Here is a 16529-nt window from a genome sequence, read left to right as displayed (position 1 = left end):
TGCTCGGGACCTTATTGGGAGAATATCGGCCCTCAGTCTGTCCTGTCAAAACCTAGCCCCGATATTTTCCCAGTACGGCGCTCGCGCTTGATTGATGATATATTTAATGAACCTCCGATGAACCCTTCAACGTGGTCAGTAGACGCGAGCAGCCTCTCTTTTCGGTTTTACAAGTGCGCGGCGAAGGCGCGGGTTCGCCGCCGTTCGCCGTCGTAACTCGCGGCTTTACCGCATATCGCGTTTTATCAAGTCACGCAACACTAATGAATGACGACCCAAATGACACCTGCAATGGGACTAGAAAAACAGCGACTCGTTTCTCAATTTTTTTTTTCTCGAGCGATTATATTTCGTTTACGATAGTTTACCGTTTAGTGACTTCAGTCCCAAACTGCTCCTTTTTGGTGTACTTGTTGAGACGTGAACGATTGTTGTTCCGTTTTGTGTCGCAGCCCCAACTACGAGGAACCTCATTAAAACCGGATGTAACACCAGGCAAACAATGACTTCCCCAATGCGATCTCGGAAACGCCTTTCCGGTTTTGCGTAATATGCGTGACACTGACGTAAATGTAAACAATAATACGTGACGGTCAGATACAACAAATCAGGTTTGTATCGCTCTTGTGCTTGCGAAATTTGCTGAAAAAAATTGTTGCATTTTGAATAACCTGCCCATTTCTAAACAAGTTAGTATACGTCCTTTCAGTCCGCAAAGGAAATTCTGGAATCTCATGGGAATTTAAAAAGCTGAATGCCGCTGAAAGGAAGTGATTGATATTCAAATTCTCTGCTTGTCACGTCATTTGCAAGTCTTGCATTAGCCGCGCGCTGGTTTTCACAGTCAGCTTCTTGAGCTCATTTAGTGAAGTTGACGGGAAATCGCGGAGATTTCGAGAGAAAACCAGAGATAGAATCCCTTCAACGTTTCAGGCCGCTTTCACGAGTCGCAGATTGGAATAGTTTATATCGCCGGAAGCAATCGTATGAGAGGTAAGTCAAGGTTTGATCGTGATGTACTCTCTCTCTGAAGGTTACACTGATGCCGTTCCCCTATGATGATGTTTTGATGGTTAAATTTTATATGAATCAGTTACGCCCCTGTTCAATTGCTGTCTTAAATCGCAAGCAACCGTAGGCGAGGGGAAGGAAGCAAACGCAAGCAGTTTAAAAAAGGTATCGCGGTTTATATGCCTAAGTCCCCGGCTAGTGTAAAGCCTGCGAAAGCGAAAGCGAGTCATCGCCACTACATGTAATTGCCGTGTTGGTTGGCGGCGTGAACCTTAGCTATGGCCAAAAACCAGCTTCGGCTGTGATTCTTCAAAAGAGACGAATGATATGCAATCAAATTCTCAAAACTATGGCAATTGCAGGTTTATACTCATCGTTTTTAGACGTCTTTTCTTTAGTTACCCTGATCGAATTCTTCTTTTTCTTTCTTTTCCTTTGTGCTATATAGCAACCGGCCGTTTTGCGTCTTTTAAACTTTGCAGTCTTTGCAGATACAACATAATATAGGCATGCAGTGAAACATGCAATGCATCTCACTTGGCTTTGAAACAAAATATGTTATCCTCTAACAGTTTTAGGTCAATATTTAACCAAATTCCATTTCCCGAACAAATACCATTTCCACATCTCTCTTTACTGCCATTCCTCTCAAAAGAGGGCATACAGTTTGCAGTCGAATTCATTTCATACGCTACCTCAATTAAATCAGAGCTGTTTCGTTAAAAGTGGCTTAAAGACGTTTACGTTCTGTTTACAAACAGTGCTTTTTGACGGTTTAATCGAACTGGAATCTTCCGTTAAAAACCGCAAGTGGGTACCCTGTGTATAATTAGGTTGCTTTTTATTTCTTTTTTTTATCCACAAAGATATGACGTATGCTCTCAACAGACGTTCCATTATCCTCCTTTCTGGGTCTTAACGGAAACCATATTTTTTCTTTTATTATTAAGCGGTTTAACGAGAGCTTGAGACAATGATGTCAAAATTGCTTTGGTCTTTTCTGGTCCTCGCCCTTGTCATTATGATAGACCAAACAGAAGGCTGGAGGAGAAGACGAAGACGAAGGTGCCCAAGAACAAATTGCGCTGTGAGCTCCTGGACCTCGTGGAGTACTTGCACCCAGCCCTGCGGTACTGGAGGTACACAGACGCGTACCCGCAGGGTGACCAGAGCGGCCACATGCGGTGGGTCCTGTCCTGCACTCTCGCAAACCCAGGCTTGCAATATGGGATGTTCTAATGGCGGAACCCCGCTTCCTGGAAGATGTAACTGTAAAACTGGATACAGTGGGCGGTGCTGTACTGGAGGTAAACATAATTTACAGCGATGGAATCACCAAAGCGCATCCCTGGTGTAAGAAGCATACAAGAATATCCATCTGTTTCTTGAATTTGTAGTCAGTCCAGCAACCGTTTGGATACTTAGGATGTTTTCGTTCGTCCTTCTGTCCGTCCACTACATTTGACAGAGATTGTCAGGGTTGTAACTAACAAGTGAACGAACGAGGGAATCGGCGAACTAACTAACTACCGAACGAACGAAATTGCAAGCGAACGAACGAACGAACCTTCCTCGTCCCTCCATACATCCGTCCGTTCTTTGGTTCGTTCTTTCTTTCGCTCATAAGTTCTTTCGTTCATTCGTTCGTACGTTCGTTCGTTCGCTCGCTCGCAAGTTCGTTCATTTGTTTGTTTTAAATTCGCTCGGTTGCTGTTTCCCTCGTTCGTTCGCTTGTTAGTAACCTCGCAGGTTAGCTTGTTAGCTACAATGTCATTTCATATACATTACATCATTTCACTCCTCTCACGGGAAAATATGAACTCACAATTGACCTCGCTCCCAATGTGTGGCTTCAATAGCTCAGTTGGTAGAGCATCGCACCGGTATCGCGGAGGTCACGGGTTCGAATCCGAGTGAAGCCCTGAAATTTTTTTCAGGCTTCTTTATTCCAATTGCTTAAATTGGAAATTCACTGCGACGATCATTTATCACTCTCAATGTCGCTCAATTGTCGTTGAATTTCCATCCCTCAACCCCCGCCCCAAAGTAACTGCAAAGGTTAAAAACGTTAACCTTCCACCAGGCTGCATTTTATGTACGCCGTAGTGTCTATGTTTGACGTGTTGTGAGGGGTAACATTTTCAAGTCGTGTAGTTCCTTTGTTTGTGTGTTTTTATTTTCTCTTTTTCCTTCCTTCTCAGTGGATGGAGGTTGGTCCACTTGGAGTTCATGGAACACTTGCAGTAAACCCTGTGGAACCGGCAAACAAGAACGAACACGAAGCTGTACGAAACCGTCACCTAGCAACGGTGGTAGAGCTTGTGCTGGAGCGTCCCGACAAGATCAAGCGTGCAACACGCACAACTGTCCAGGTGAGGCGGAATGTGTAAAAACACTGCTAGAGTCGAAGATCTTTCCTTATCTTAGAGGACTTAACCCTATTCAGACCGGGCTTTTTTGGACCTTCTCAGACCGGGGGGGGGGGCAATCACAATGAAACTCATAGGATGTATTGTATGTCCGAAAATCTTTCTTTTGGTATACGTCACGTGGGATGGTGACGTCACATCACGTGACAATTACATCATGATGTCAAAACAGCCGCCATCTTGGATCCGCCATCTTGGATTTCAAAATCTTTCCGAAATGCCAGAAAACCACCCAAAATTACTGCAAAGTACTCAAAATCAATAAAAATGTGCTTTAAACACGTAAAAATGTAAAAATAATTCTATTTAAGTTGATTTTTATTAACAGAAAAATGCAAAATTACAAATTTGGGAAAACATGCCTGTCAAAATGCCGTTGCCATGGTGATGTCAAGTTCATGGCACATCATCCAACCCTACCAAATTATTGCCAGATAAATTTTAGGAAACTCAGAAAGTTTGGGAGCGTTTTATTTAATCTTAAAAAAGTTATAATAGTTCAAAGTCAGCGCGGGCCTCAAAAGCCACCCCCCCGGTCTGAATAGGGTTAAATGGCATTATATTTTCTTGTCTTGAGTGCGTAACTGGATAAAATGTTTCGTAATGTAAGAAATGCAGCTCTCTTTGGCGTTTTCTGGTTACCTTAGTTTTAGGGCGCTTTCTATTAGTAAGAACTGGCCGGCCGGTCCGGTGGTTTGGAATGTGGAACAGACCTTTCTCACGAAATTTTTTACGAAATCTGCCACAACAGTGTATAATATTTACGCATTGACTGATTCACTGGAGGTTTCGAATAAACTGGTCTGGCCGACCGGTTCTAACTTATGGAAAGCGCCCTTAAACTGACAAAACGGTTCTAAGCCGGTTTATTTCAGTTAGTTTTAAGACGTAACTGGCTAAAGGAATAATTTTTGTGTCAAAGAAATGTGCAATACTCACTTAACGGCTGTACGTCGCCATTTCTTTAAGGCACGCTTTCTGCAGACAGAAACCATAAATTATCGATTAATAAGTGTCGAATAAGCGCTTGCATCCTTATGTCTTTTTTGTTCGCGTATGATCTGGGGTCTCCACAGCTCCTCGTGATCACCTGAAGTCATTCATTTTATTCCCTCCTTCATATTCAAGGCCTACTTCACTTTTCCTTGCATGTAATATTAAGTTTGTATTTATTATTTTGTTCAGACAAAATCGAATTCCTTTCTATTTCGTCCTCTTATTTTTCCGGAACCTCTGGTTGTACATCTACTTTCATTTTTTTCTGAACTGAACATTTTTACTCTTCCAAATTCCTTAAGGTTACTATTGTTAGCGGCTACTAATTTTAGCGAGTTTAGCGAGTTGGGCGAAAATCGCTAAATATAGTATACGGAAAACTGTCTCAGTCATTAATGTAAAACCGTTAAATAAATCTCCCCCCTCCCCCTTGCAAAGCAGACAAAATTAGAGATAGTAGCCCTGTACAACTATAAGATAGCGTCAGAAGGCCGGGCAACAATTAACAAGAGCTGCCAGAAAAAACTCAGGATCTGAGACTGATTTTTCTCAGTTTCTGTCATTTTCTATTTTCTTTCACTACAATGCAGTACACGGCGGCTGGTCAAGCTGGAGTAAATGGACTTCATGCAGTCAATCCTGTGCAACAGGTTCTCAAGAACGTACCCGAACCTGTACGAATCCACCACCAAGTTATGGCGGGAACCATTGCCTTGGAAACGCGCGGGAAAAACAATTGTGCAACAAGCAGGCATGCCCTGGTAAGAAACGCCAAAAGTTGTACCATTTTCCATTTTCCTCCGTTGCTCATTTGCGAGGAACGTTTACCGTTAACCAGCCCACCCAGCTGTATTACTTTTCGCAGATTCTTTTATTTGCTGAACTCTGCACCATTTGGTTCAGTAATCGTTAAATTCTACTTTAATCGTCGCATTTCAGCTTCAGTACGCAATCAGCTCTACAATCTAACACTATTTGACGTTAGATTACGAAAATGCTACGCTTATGTAGCTAAGAATAGCAACTGCAAGTTATGAAAGTCCGGTGCTGTCAGATAAGATAACTTGGCAGGATCTCAGTATTGTCCGTCGCGTCCTACAACAATTTGGGGGCATTTTCGTATTACCTAGGTCTTATACTGAATAGCCTTCACATCGCTTAAATTATTGTTGCGTGTCACGAGGTTTCGTGTAATATTTTATAGTCGATGTGGATGGGAGTGCTGGAATCCCAGTTATCAGTTAGATTTTCGGCGATTTCTTAGGTAACAATAAACATTCATGTCCATTTCTCAGCCATCTGATCTCTGCTGACAGTTCAAACTCTGACAAATTCTCAACTATTAGTTAAAACCCATGCTTACCCTCATAACAGCTTTCCTTTAGCGCTATTGAAATATTGAAAGAATGATTAATTTAGATACCGTAAAAGCTCTATCAAGCCCCCCTTTTCCTACCCTCCCCCCCCCCCCCTATGGAAGTTCAATGTTTTTAATTAGTCTCTCCCTAAATGTTCGATCATGACATTTTTGAACAAGAAAGCAAGGTTATCACGCTTTGAAGTTATTGGCCCACCACATTTACTTGTTGTTGTTAATATAAACATTAAAAAGTCGACTTAATTTTGTTTATATGTACAATAACAGATATATTATATGAAATACCTCCTCTCTCCAAAATAAGTCCCCTTTCTATTAAATAAAGCACCCCTCCGACACTTGTGAAAAGAAACGTAACTCCCCGGCCTACATGTATATTATCGCGAAATAGAAACAGGAACTTTTTCTTAACCTGCGTCGCACATAGTCTAAACCGCCGGTATTCGAGGATTTTATGACATGTCCGGCTGCAACGCAGACTACTTCTTCCGTGTATTTCAGAAAGTCGCTGACGCTCCAATCATTTTGTGTCGTCGTCATGCTTGGAGTAAAAAAAAGTAATTGAAGTTTTATTTTTAATAGCGGTTGATGATTAGGCATGAATAGATTGTGCTAGTAAATTCAGGAAAAGTTGCTTCACAAATATACCTAAAAGTTGCTCTAAAGTTGCTCAAATATCAAAAAGTTGCCACCAAAATTCAGAAAAGTTGCTTGCTCCCTAGAGTCGTTTTGACGTGAGTTTTGCGTTTTCTAGAAATTGAAACGCTTGCAGGTTTACTAAGACCTTCCCCAGCGTCTATGGCAACCTCAATGGGGTCAATGTCTGAATTATTTCCGTTTTCCTCGTCTGAAATTTCATCTGATTGCGATGTCATAAGTGACTCGCACTTCAGCAAATACCAAGATGGCCGGCGGCAGGTTCTATGTTGCAGCGAATAAAACCTGTTTTAATAAAATCCTTCGAAATGAAACGACCTTTTATGGTTTGGATCGGTTTTAAATCAATTTGTTGCTCAAAAGTTGCCAAGGAAAGTAAAAGTTGCCCTAGGTTGCTGGTACTACAAAAAGTTGCTCAAAAAGCCAAAAGTTGCTCAAAAGTTGCCGAGCACAATCTATTTATGCCTATTGATGATGCCAATAACAACATTGCTGCGCTTCCAGTTGTCCCATACGGTTTCGTGGTTTCTGTGTTTCCACGATGTCACAGGGTCGAATTTAATGTCACTAAAAATGTCTGTTTACGCGTTTTTGGCATAGCATACCTTCTAAATTGACCTCAGTGAATACCAAAATAGAAGACAGCGCTTCACGGCCACACTTAAGTCCTCGAATCAGCAAAAGAAAAAACGTCGTGTAATGTCGACCAAAGGAATGGTAGCAGTCTTTGTTATCACGGTTTACTTTTCCTTATTCTTTACGGAAACGATCGCTCCGATATGTGACTTTAGAGACTATAGGGAGGATTTTGAAAATTTCCACTGCGGCGAGTGGGAAAGTTGGGGCAGTTGGAGCGGTTGCAGGGGTGGAAAACAGGAACGTATGAGAGTGGGACATGATTACGAGAACAATTGTCGATGTGACGAGGAATTTCAAACACAATCTTGTGATCTTGTCGGTAAGTCCGCAAGTTTATGTTTGTTTCTTCCGCGCCAGTGCGCAGCCGGAAGGAACTGTGAGAATTTTTTAGGAAACGCAAATATCTGCTTGCCCTCTGCTACACACAACATCACGGTATGCAAGCCCGGTGTGTGTAAAGGGGAAATCACTCATCACTCTATCTTTATACACCGAAAAATGCCGGTTACAATCTGCCTCCCCCCGTCTCCCCCCCACCCCCCCCCCCCCCCCCCCACAAATCCCTGCTAATAAGCTTCTATTTATTTAGGCCCACTAGTCTTCTAACGAAAACTATCATGATATTCTTCCTTTTCAAAACGTCTTTTATGTCCTGGCATGTCTTATATATCACACAGTTATAAACCAAATAAGGAAGGCTGGAATTTGTTTCCTGAAACAGTAGATAGGCGAAAAACTACACTTACGAAATTACTTGTATGTTTGTGATTATTTTATACCTCATTGTTTCTGCGGTTAAATTTTCTCACGCAAATGCACAATAAACAGCGAATACAAATTTTGTGGCCAATTAGATATCTTAAGGTTACTATTGTCAGTGGCTACTAAGTTTAGCGATTTTAGTGACGGGCCATTATTTTTTTGGAGGGGGGGGGATGAAAAATATTGAAAAAAATTGTTTGCAGGGCCTGGAAAGACAAAATAAATTGTTTGCAAACACAATATGTATAACAAAAAATAGTAAGAATTTCGAAAAAAATGTTTGCAGAGGAAAATTTTTCATCCCCCCCCCCCCCCCCTCCAAAAAAAATAATGGTCCGTCCCTTAGCGAGTTGGGATAAAATCTTGCACGTATAGTAGCAGGAGCGAATGAGAGGCGGCTGGATTCGCAGGCTACTCAAATTTGAAAGAGCGGCGGAAAGCGATCTGACGGATGGCTTGCCGCGTTGGGATAATGATGTGGATGATACGTGATACTGTGTGTGGGAAACGTGGACGAGCTGGACCAGCTGTTCCAAAGTCGCCTCGTCGTACTGTCTTTGTGTTCTAGACTGATCAGGCATGAAAAATGGAGTCTTGAGCCACATCCATTTGGTCTTCTTTAGGCTTTTAATTTACAAGGCATTTCCCGACGAGCATCCCCGTCCTTTTCACGTGGCATTCCCGCCTTCCTCGGAGAACACATACAGTTTGCCCCTACCTCCCTCTGCCCCCACCACCCTCCCTTCTTTCGTCCACCTTCCTAAGAAAATATCTGACTGAGTGATACTTCCGTTATCTTCTGTATCTGTAATTATCTCATCAATCCTTCTTTCCAACAAATTTTCTCCTGTCAAAACCTGTTTTACATGTATATGTTGTGGTTTGAATTTATCGTTGGTTTTAATTTTCAAACCAGTTTGATTTTTATTTCCTTTTGTTTCAGATAATAATATTAAATATAAGACAAAAAAAATATCTCAATTCTCTTTCATTACATTGCAGTACACGGTGGCTGGTCAAGGTGGAGCGGATGGACTTCATGCAGTAAATCCTGTGGAACTGGTGCTAAAGAACGTTCTCGAAGCTGCACGAATCCACCTCCCCGTCATGGCGGGAAATCCTGCTCAGGAACAGCGCGGGAAACAAAAACGTGTAATACTCAGGCATGTCCTGGTAAGAAATATATGTGTAGTACAATAATATCAGTGTAAATCGTCACATTTCCTCTTTCCTTTTTGCAGTCCGGCGCATGTTATGTATTTGTCTCATTTTCTTTTCGCAATCTAAGAACCTTGGAGGGGTCAGTTAAAGGGTATTTTCGTGAGCCATGAATGACATGCCCGGTTTGGGTGGGTGTGTGTGTGTGTGGGGGGGGGGGGGATCGCTCGTGAAACGTGTTCTTAAAAGTTCACTCTCTCTATCGTTTGGCCTGAAATTCTAGTACGCTCTCCTCGTATTTAAACCTGCTCAGATTTTCCTTCACAGTCTTCTGAGGGTTGAAGGAAGCCATTGTGTTAAAACTCTTCATGAAACAAACAAAAGTTTTGTTTTTCTATTTTATACTCGTTATTATTTCTTCTTACTTATTTTCTTTTCACCCTGTAGTTGATGGAGGTTGGTCTAGGTGGGGTGCATGGAAAAGTTGCAGCAAGCCATGCGATGTTGGGACACAAGGTAGATCACGGCGCTGCACGAACCCACCGTCTCGAAATGGCGGGAAACCCTGCCCAGGAGCGGAGAATGAACAGCGCGTGTGCAACACGCATTCGTGTCCAGGTAAAAAAAAAACCAGCAGCATTCTTAATAGAATTTCTTGCTGTGTGAAACAGCTAAGCATTGTTAGAAGCCTAAGCTGGTTATTGTTCTAGAGATTTGTTTATCGTGCTTTCTGACAAATAGCAATTGAAGATAAGAGTTTTAAAATGGATGTTTATTGCGTTAGCCAGCTAAACTGGAATTATACAAATGTTTTAGACTATGCTGTCTACAAACTAAAAGTAAAAATAAAAACACAAAGACATTAAATTAAACTTTGATTGACAATCGCTCAGGATGAGAACATTTTCATATGCCACGTTAATTTTTTTTGCCTATGTTTTTTTCGTTTTAAAACGCGAAACCTATCAATACAGCCTACATCACTAACTCTATGATCCTTTCTTCATTACTCAGTTCATGGTGGTTGGTCTGGCTGGTCTGTATCAAAACCATGTAGCGTTACTTGTGGCAGTGGAGTAGAAATCCTTTCGCGAACTTGCACAAATCCCGCACCTAAACATGGCGGCCGATCTTGTCCTGGAGCCGCACAGAAGCGACAGGCGTGTACTAGAAGACCCTGCCCAAGTAAGCGAAGCCTTTGTTTTATCATTATTAAAAACCTACCTTATGTAAAAAGAAGGTAAAAGAGCAAAATTTTCTTTGCATACGATCTCTTTTCTGGAGACAATTTCAATACCAAGTTGCTTGTTCAGTAAATGTGCTACGGACGTAAAAGACTGTCAAGAACATCACTTTAATGCAGGTGTTTATCTGGAGGGTTGAAGGGCAGGAAAATCTTAATCGAGTTTGGTTTTCTACACACCTTGTTATACCTGACTCGTCTCCAGTCGAAGAATGCAAGACGCGATCCTCCTTGTCTTACATTATAAGCTCTCATTTTACACACAGCTATTCTTTTATAAAAGGGACTATGTCACGGGGATTTCGCAGCTTTTTGGTCTAAACTGTTCTGAAATATGTGGTAGGCAACTTTGCCCATGAAAAAAAACTTTGTCTTTGAACATTTAACGGAAGATAAAACCGTTATTTAGGGAAAGAAATCAAACTTCGGCCATAAATATCGATTTTTTGAAGGCGCGCGGAAAAAATTTGAAAACGTTGGCTAACGTTTTCAAATTGCAATCCATTTCCATCCGAGCAATCCGCAGCCAAACGCGCGTTTAATTAGTTTTAGTGCTTTAAAATAGCAATTGTTAATTAAAATGGGCCATTATTTCTAGGTTTGCCTACGATACATATATATTAATTTAGGCTGTTCAAAAATCTGTTATAATCCGTGACATAGTCCCTTTAATTTGTAAGGTTTTTTGTTTGGATAATAATTTCGAGACTGTGGTAAAGAAAATGTTGAAAATGCATCTTTTTTTAATTTCGAGACTTTACTCACACAATGTACTGTATCGAGGACACTGGAAGATAAAATCTCTATTGACGTTTTTATTGTTTATTAATTATACAGTCCATGGTGGTTGGTCTGGCTGGTCTGTGTCAAAACCATGTAGCGTTACTTGCGGCAATGGAATAAAAATCCTTTCACGCACTTGCACAAATCCCGCACCTAAACACGGCGGCAGATCTTGTCCTGGAGCCGCGCAGAAACAACAAGCATGCACAAAGAACCCTTGTCCAAGTAAGTAATTACTTCTTGCTCCTCCAAATTCAGAAGCTCTGAAGTCACTGAATTGGCTCCCTCTGGCTGGAAGACGTCTTTCCCACCGATGCACAGCCGTACAAAATGCAATCAAAGGAGACATTCCGCAACATTTTGAAAGTTTTAAATCGACATTAAGAAGTTTACATGGCTACAACACTAGACATGGATACCTACCTAGACTGCCTAAACCTAAAACGGAAAGCGGAAAGAGAGTATCCTACTTCCGCTTTACAAATGACTGGATGTCTCTCCCATTATTTTTAAGAAAGCCGATGCCACGCGCGATTTTTAAGAAAACCCTTATAAGGTTCTTACTGGATAAACATTTTAGACTATTTAACAATTATTCGCCGAAGGCGAAGTGATTGTTGTTGAATAATCCCCGAGACGAAGTCGAGGGGATTATTCAACAATAATCACTGAGCCTAAGGCGAATAATTGTTTTAGTATAATTTTTAGAGGTGATCATCAAGAACTTAAAAAAATAACGATTGCAAACAAGAAAACAGCAAACACAAGTGTTCGCTTGCATACGGTGTAAACCAGTTTAAATCATCGATTATAATCAGAATTTATTTAGTTAAAGCAATAAAACGGAACAAAACAAACACTATGATTAAGATAGATGTTCGTTACCTTTGTATGATTGTTGATGGCAAATGTGGGAATCCTCTCGAAAATGAGTAGCTCCGGTGAGAAGAGAACTAACTAATGTTTGCTCAATCGATCTGACTGAGTTTCTCATCGATCGCCAAAACCGCCGTGTTTACGATCATTTCTAATGCCTTGAGAACCATCTCTTGAAAATATTTTCGGTCCAAAAGCCTTGGTAGTTAATTTGAAAAATTCCCACTGTTTAAAATATCCAGGACTTGGACGGGTTTCTTTCAAATCAAAGAAATTTTCATTCAGCAAAAGCGGCCATGTTTACTTGCCTGGATGTCAAAGGTGGCGTGGCTAAGTAACCAAGCCTTCAAAGCTATAATCACCTCGCGCGGGGTGAATATAGCCTCATAAGCCGAGCTTCTCGACCAATCAGAATGCTTCAATTCTTATAATCACCTCTGAAATTATACTAAGAACAAATATTTTTAGTTGCACAATGTTATATAATGTTAATAGATAACTATTTGAATTAGTTTTTTTAGGACAATAGATAGTTATTTTATATTTTAGATCTGTGACATTTGTACTTCCTTTTAGATTTTAATACTTTTTTATTTCCCATTTTTAACCTTAGTTAGTAGTATTTTAATTCTTGTCCTAGTTTTTAATCTTAGTTAGCATACAACATAGGTTTTGTCTTTTTATTGTATTTTAGATTTTAATGTATTTTAATGTTTAACATTTATTTTCTCAGAGGACCCTCCTGAAAACCACCTCCTAGGTGATTGGAGGCCTCCTCTTAAAATATTATTTTATTTTGTTATTATTATATTATTAACTATGCGATTCGGCGTTTATTTTTCTTTCTCTTGTCACAAGTTTAATTTATAATGACGAGGGATCGATGTTCCCAGACCATTCTACAGCACTAATGCCCATGCCATATAAAGTTCTATTAATCTTTGTCATCCTCACGTAACAGTCCATGGTGGTTGGTCTGGCTGGTCTGTGTCGAAACCTTGCAGCGTTACTTGTGGCAGTGGAGTGGAAATATTTTCGCGCACTTGCACAAATCCCGCGCCTAAACATGGTGGTAGATCTTGTCCTGGACCCGCGCAGAAGCAACAGGCGTGTACAAAGAGACCCTGCCCGAGTAAGTAAGGCTTTGTTCTCAAGAACATCAGATTATTTCGCCTTCGTCCCCCTTCGTTTCTTCCCTTGCTCGTCCGCGGTCTCTCCAACTTCCGAGAGCCTGGAATAGGCTAGAGACATAGCTGTGTCAGTTTTTTTGTCGCTTAAAAACAATTTCATTACCAAGTTGTTTGTTGTATGTGCTAACGACGTAGCAATTTGTCGAGAACATTAGTGTAATGCAGGTTTAATGCACACTGGTAGCATTGTGTCGTTGCTGAGTTTTGGTCCTGACGACTCTCTTAGATAACATCTTGTCCACTCTTGATATCAAGCCGTACCTAGGTCTTGGCGTGCATTATAAGCTCTCATCGTACACACGGCTTTAATTTGTAAGGTTTTATGTTTGGATAAAGATTTCGAGACTTCACTACCTCGACAAGGTAATGTATCAAGGAAACTGAAAGATAAAATCTGTATTGACGTTTTTATCGTTTATTCATTATACAGTTCATGGCGGTTGGTCTAGCTGGTCTGTGTCAAAACCATGCAGCGTTACTTGTGGTAATGGAGTAGAAGTCCTTTCACGTTCTTGCACAAATCCTGCGCCTAAACATGGCGGCAGATCCTGTCCTGGAGCTGCACAGAAACAACAGGCGTGTACAAAGAACCCATGTCCAAGTAAGTTAATGCGTTTGCACTGCCCCTCAGAATTGCTATTAAGCTATGCCTTTTTTTTTTTTCTTGTGCTTATATTTCTGGTCTAAAAATGGCGGGGTCATTCCTGAAACATTCTCCAGCACTTATTCCCCCCTTATGTACCTTGATTTATCCTTCTCATACCATCCTTTCTGTATAATACAGTTCATGGCGGTTGGTCTGGCTGGTCTGTGTCAAAACCATGCAGCGTTACTTGTGGCAGTGGAGTAGAAATCCTTTCGCGCACTTGCACAAATCCAGATCCTAAATATGGCGGCAGTTCTTGCCCTGGAGCCACTCAAAAGCAAGAAGTTTGTACAAAGAACCCTTGTCCAAGTATGTACAGCTTTTTAATGTGTGTGTGTGTTTTTTTTATTCTTTAAGATCTAGTGCAACCTTTTTCAGAGTTAATTACTAAGCTACTTATTATGGCTGCGTATAGACAGACCTAGCAGAACACTTGAACATAAGTCTGAGGTATATGGAGGAGTTAGTTGGAGCTTAATCATAACACTGTTTCGTATTATAACTGACTTGTAATTGGAAGATATTTTGCGCACAATGGTCACTTTGAAGGCAAAATAAGTAGCCATTTGTTACAACACTGTAGTGTTTAATTTGTTGTGTGGAGTACCGGGTAACGCGAATTAGATGGGCATTTATTTTGTAGTAATAATGAGCTCCAAAAGTGTTGAAAAACGGTGCTCTCTTTGAGTACCTTGGACACATTTCACCCCTTGCCTCTTCGATATAACCCCCCCCCCCCCCCCCCGAAACAATGTTTGATTTGCTATCTGGAAGACTTGCTTCGTTTGAGTACAACATTGAAAGGGGGGCGGGAGAACGGTTGATAATCAACTTCGGATTTGAAGTGGAAAAATGGAAATATTAAAAGTAGCACTCATTTTCACCAAATGTCTCAACTACTTTTGACGCCCATTGATGCACGTACGTTTCTCGTATCCGAAAGATAATACATTTAGCAAGGTGATTTTACTTTGGTGTACGTATTTCTTGTACTTTAACAGTTGACGGTGGTTGGTCTCATTGGAGTGGATGGAATGCTTGTAGTAAATCCTGTGGAAGTGGTTTTCAGCAACGCTCTAGGAGCTGCACGCAACCTGCGCCTAGCTATGGCGGGAAAAGCTGTCAAGGAGAAGTGCGGGAGAGTCGTTGGTGCAATACATATCCGTGTCCTGGTAAGCACGGGCTGCAGGTCAATGATATTCCCAGCGTTTCGTGAAAACCATTATTATGCTCGATGAACGTGCAGAAACAGCATAACACACCATTGCTATGTAGTTCTTTTTGACGTGTTTACCATTTCCTCATCTAGTAGCTGGTACCTGATAACTTTGTTTTCTATCAGACTTTGTATTCGATCAGACACCTCAGGGCTCAACACTCGTTTAAAATAAACCTACAAACAGCGCCTTTCAGTTTTGCATACATTTCATCTTAAACTTGGTACAACAGACAGTTACACTGTAAAATATTTGTTTCTTTTCTTCGAAATAAAACTGACCAAGATATTGTAATAAAAAGAATTCGTGTGTAAGAATCTTAAGGAGTTCTGTCCCCTTTAAGGTTTTCGCACATATTACTCGGGGTTCAGAACTTGATAATTAAAAACTGTCTCTGTTACAGTGGATGGCGGCTGGAGTGTCTGGAGCTTGTGGTCTTCCTGTGATAAACTCTGTGGTGGAGGCGTGAGAGAGCGCACTCGTTCTTGTACAAACCCTCCTCCCTTTTCTGGTGGGAAAGGCTGTGGCTCTCACTATTATGAATCAAAGGAGTGTGCTGTAAATAAATGCCCAGGTTAGCACTAATATTCTGCCCGCTTATCTGTCCGTCCGTTCTTCTGTCTCTCTGTACATATCGGTCTTTCTGCGTAAGTCAGCCTGTCAACCTGTCTCTCTTTTAGTCAGTCACAGGGTTTGTCTCTGTCTGTCTGTCTGTCTGTCTGTCTGTCTGTCTGTCTGTCTGTCGCTTTGGTGGTCTGTTTGTTTGTCCATGAGTTTGTCTGTCTGTCTGTCTGTACCGTTTTCAAATAAAAGTGAATCAATCAAACTGTCTGTCTGTCTGATTGTCTGTCGCCTGGCCAGTAAGCAAACAAACTGTTGTCCATGTTTTTAGTGTATTTACTTAGGTTTTAAAACGGCTTACATGTAAATATATATTTTTTTAACTTACGGAATAACCAATAACCACTTTTTATAGTTTCGATAATCATTTGATTAATTTACAGAGCTACAGTGGTGTAGTGTTCTCTTAGGGAATGGGGATGCCAAATTATTAACTAGGTGCAACCGACTGACTGTCGAAATGTGATAAATTTAATTGGATGTAGGTGGCAGTGGCGTGGATCAGTGTTGGTGTTGGCATTGGTTCCTTAAACCAGGTTCAGGTGCCCCTTGAACATCACTATGATATATAGTGATCAATGAACTGCATTTTACCGTGGTGCGGATTGAACATTGGTAATTGCTATGCAATGGAATTCAAGTAGAATACGAAATATAAACAAACCAACGTGATGTATTTTCTTTCTCAATTTTTAAAGTTGATGGTGGTTGGTCAAGTTGGAGTACATGGACACCTTGTAGTAAATCCTGCGGAACAGGTTTGCAGGAACGTTCTCGGGGCTGCACGCAACCGACGCCCGAACATGGCGGGAAACCATGCCACGGAGATTCGCGGGAAAGTCGTTGGTGCAATACGCAGTCATGCCCCGGTAGGAACAAGTTCATCTAAAATTTCTGCAATTTCTTAAACAATCTCTTTTATT

At 41.1% G+C, this 16529-nt stretch overlaps 1 protein-coding gene across 3 annotated transcripts in view; it reads left to right on the top strand.

The window, feature by feature from the left end:
* The first annotated feature begins 673 nt into the window (after window positions 1-673).
* Window positions 674-16529, top strand: part of LOC144661480 (SCO-spondin-like) — a 64008-nt gene continuing 48152 nt past the window's right edge. The window contains exons 1-14 of one of the 3 annotated variants that reach the window (XM_078522279.1): window positions 674-993; window positions 1962-2318; window positions 3213-3383; window positions 5027-5197; window positions 8875-9045; window positions 9478-9648; window positions 10045-10215; window positions 11111-11281; window positions 12894-13064; window positions 13553-13723; window positions 13907-14077; window positions 14770-14940; window positions 15389-15559; window positions 16305-16475. In XM_078522279.1, coding sequence (XP_078378405.1) covers window positions 1985-2318; window positions 3213-3383; window positions 5027-5197; window positions 8875-9045; window positions 9478-9648; window positions 10045-10215; window positions 11111-11281; window positions 12894-13064; window positions 13553-13723; window positions 13907-14077; window positions 14770-14940; window positions 15389-15559; window positions 16305-16475 — 2386 coding nt within the window. In that variant the 5' untranslated portion in view covers window positions 674-993; window positions 1962-1984. The remainder of the gene's footprint in view (window positions 994-1961; window positions 2319-3212; window positions 3384-5026; window positions 5198-8874; window positions 9046-9477; window positions 9649-10044; window positions 10216-11110; window positions 11282-12893; window positions 13065-13552; window positions 13724-13906; window positions 14078-14769; window positions 14941-15388; window positions 15560-16304; window positions 16476-16529) is intronic. The other 2 variants (XM_078522263.1, XM_078522269.1) reach the window with 2 other exon arrangements.

This window comes from Oculina patagonica, chromosome 1, assembly GCF_052425735.1.
Source record: "Oculina patagonica isolate OP01 chromosome 1, crgOcupat, whole genome shotgun sequence".
Taxonomy (NCBI): domain Eukaryota; kingdom Metazoa; phylum Cnidaria; class Anthozoa; order Scleractinia; family Oculinidae; genus Oculina; species Oculina patagonica.
The sequence above is the reverse complement of the archived record's forward strand: the minus strand, read 5'-3'. Positions and strand labels throughout refer to the sequence as shown.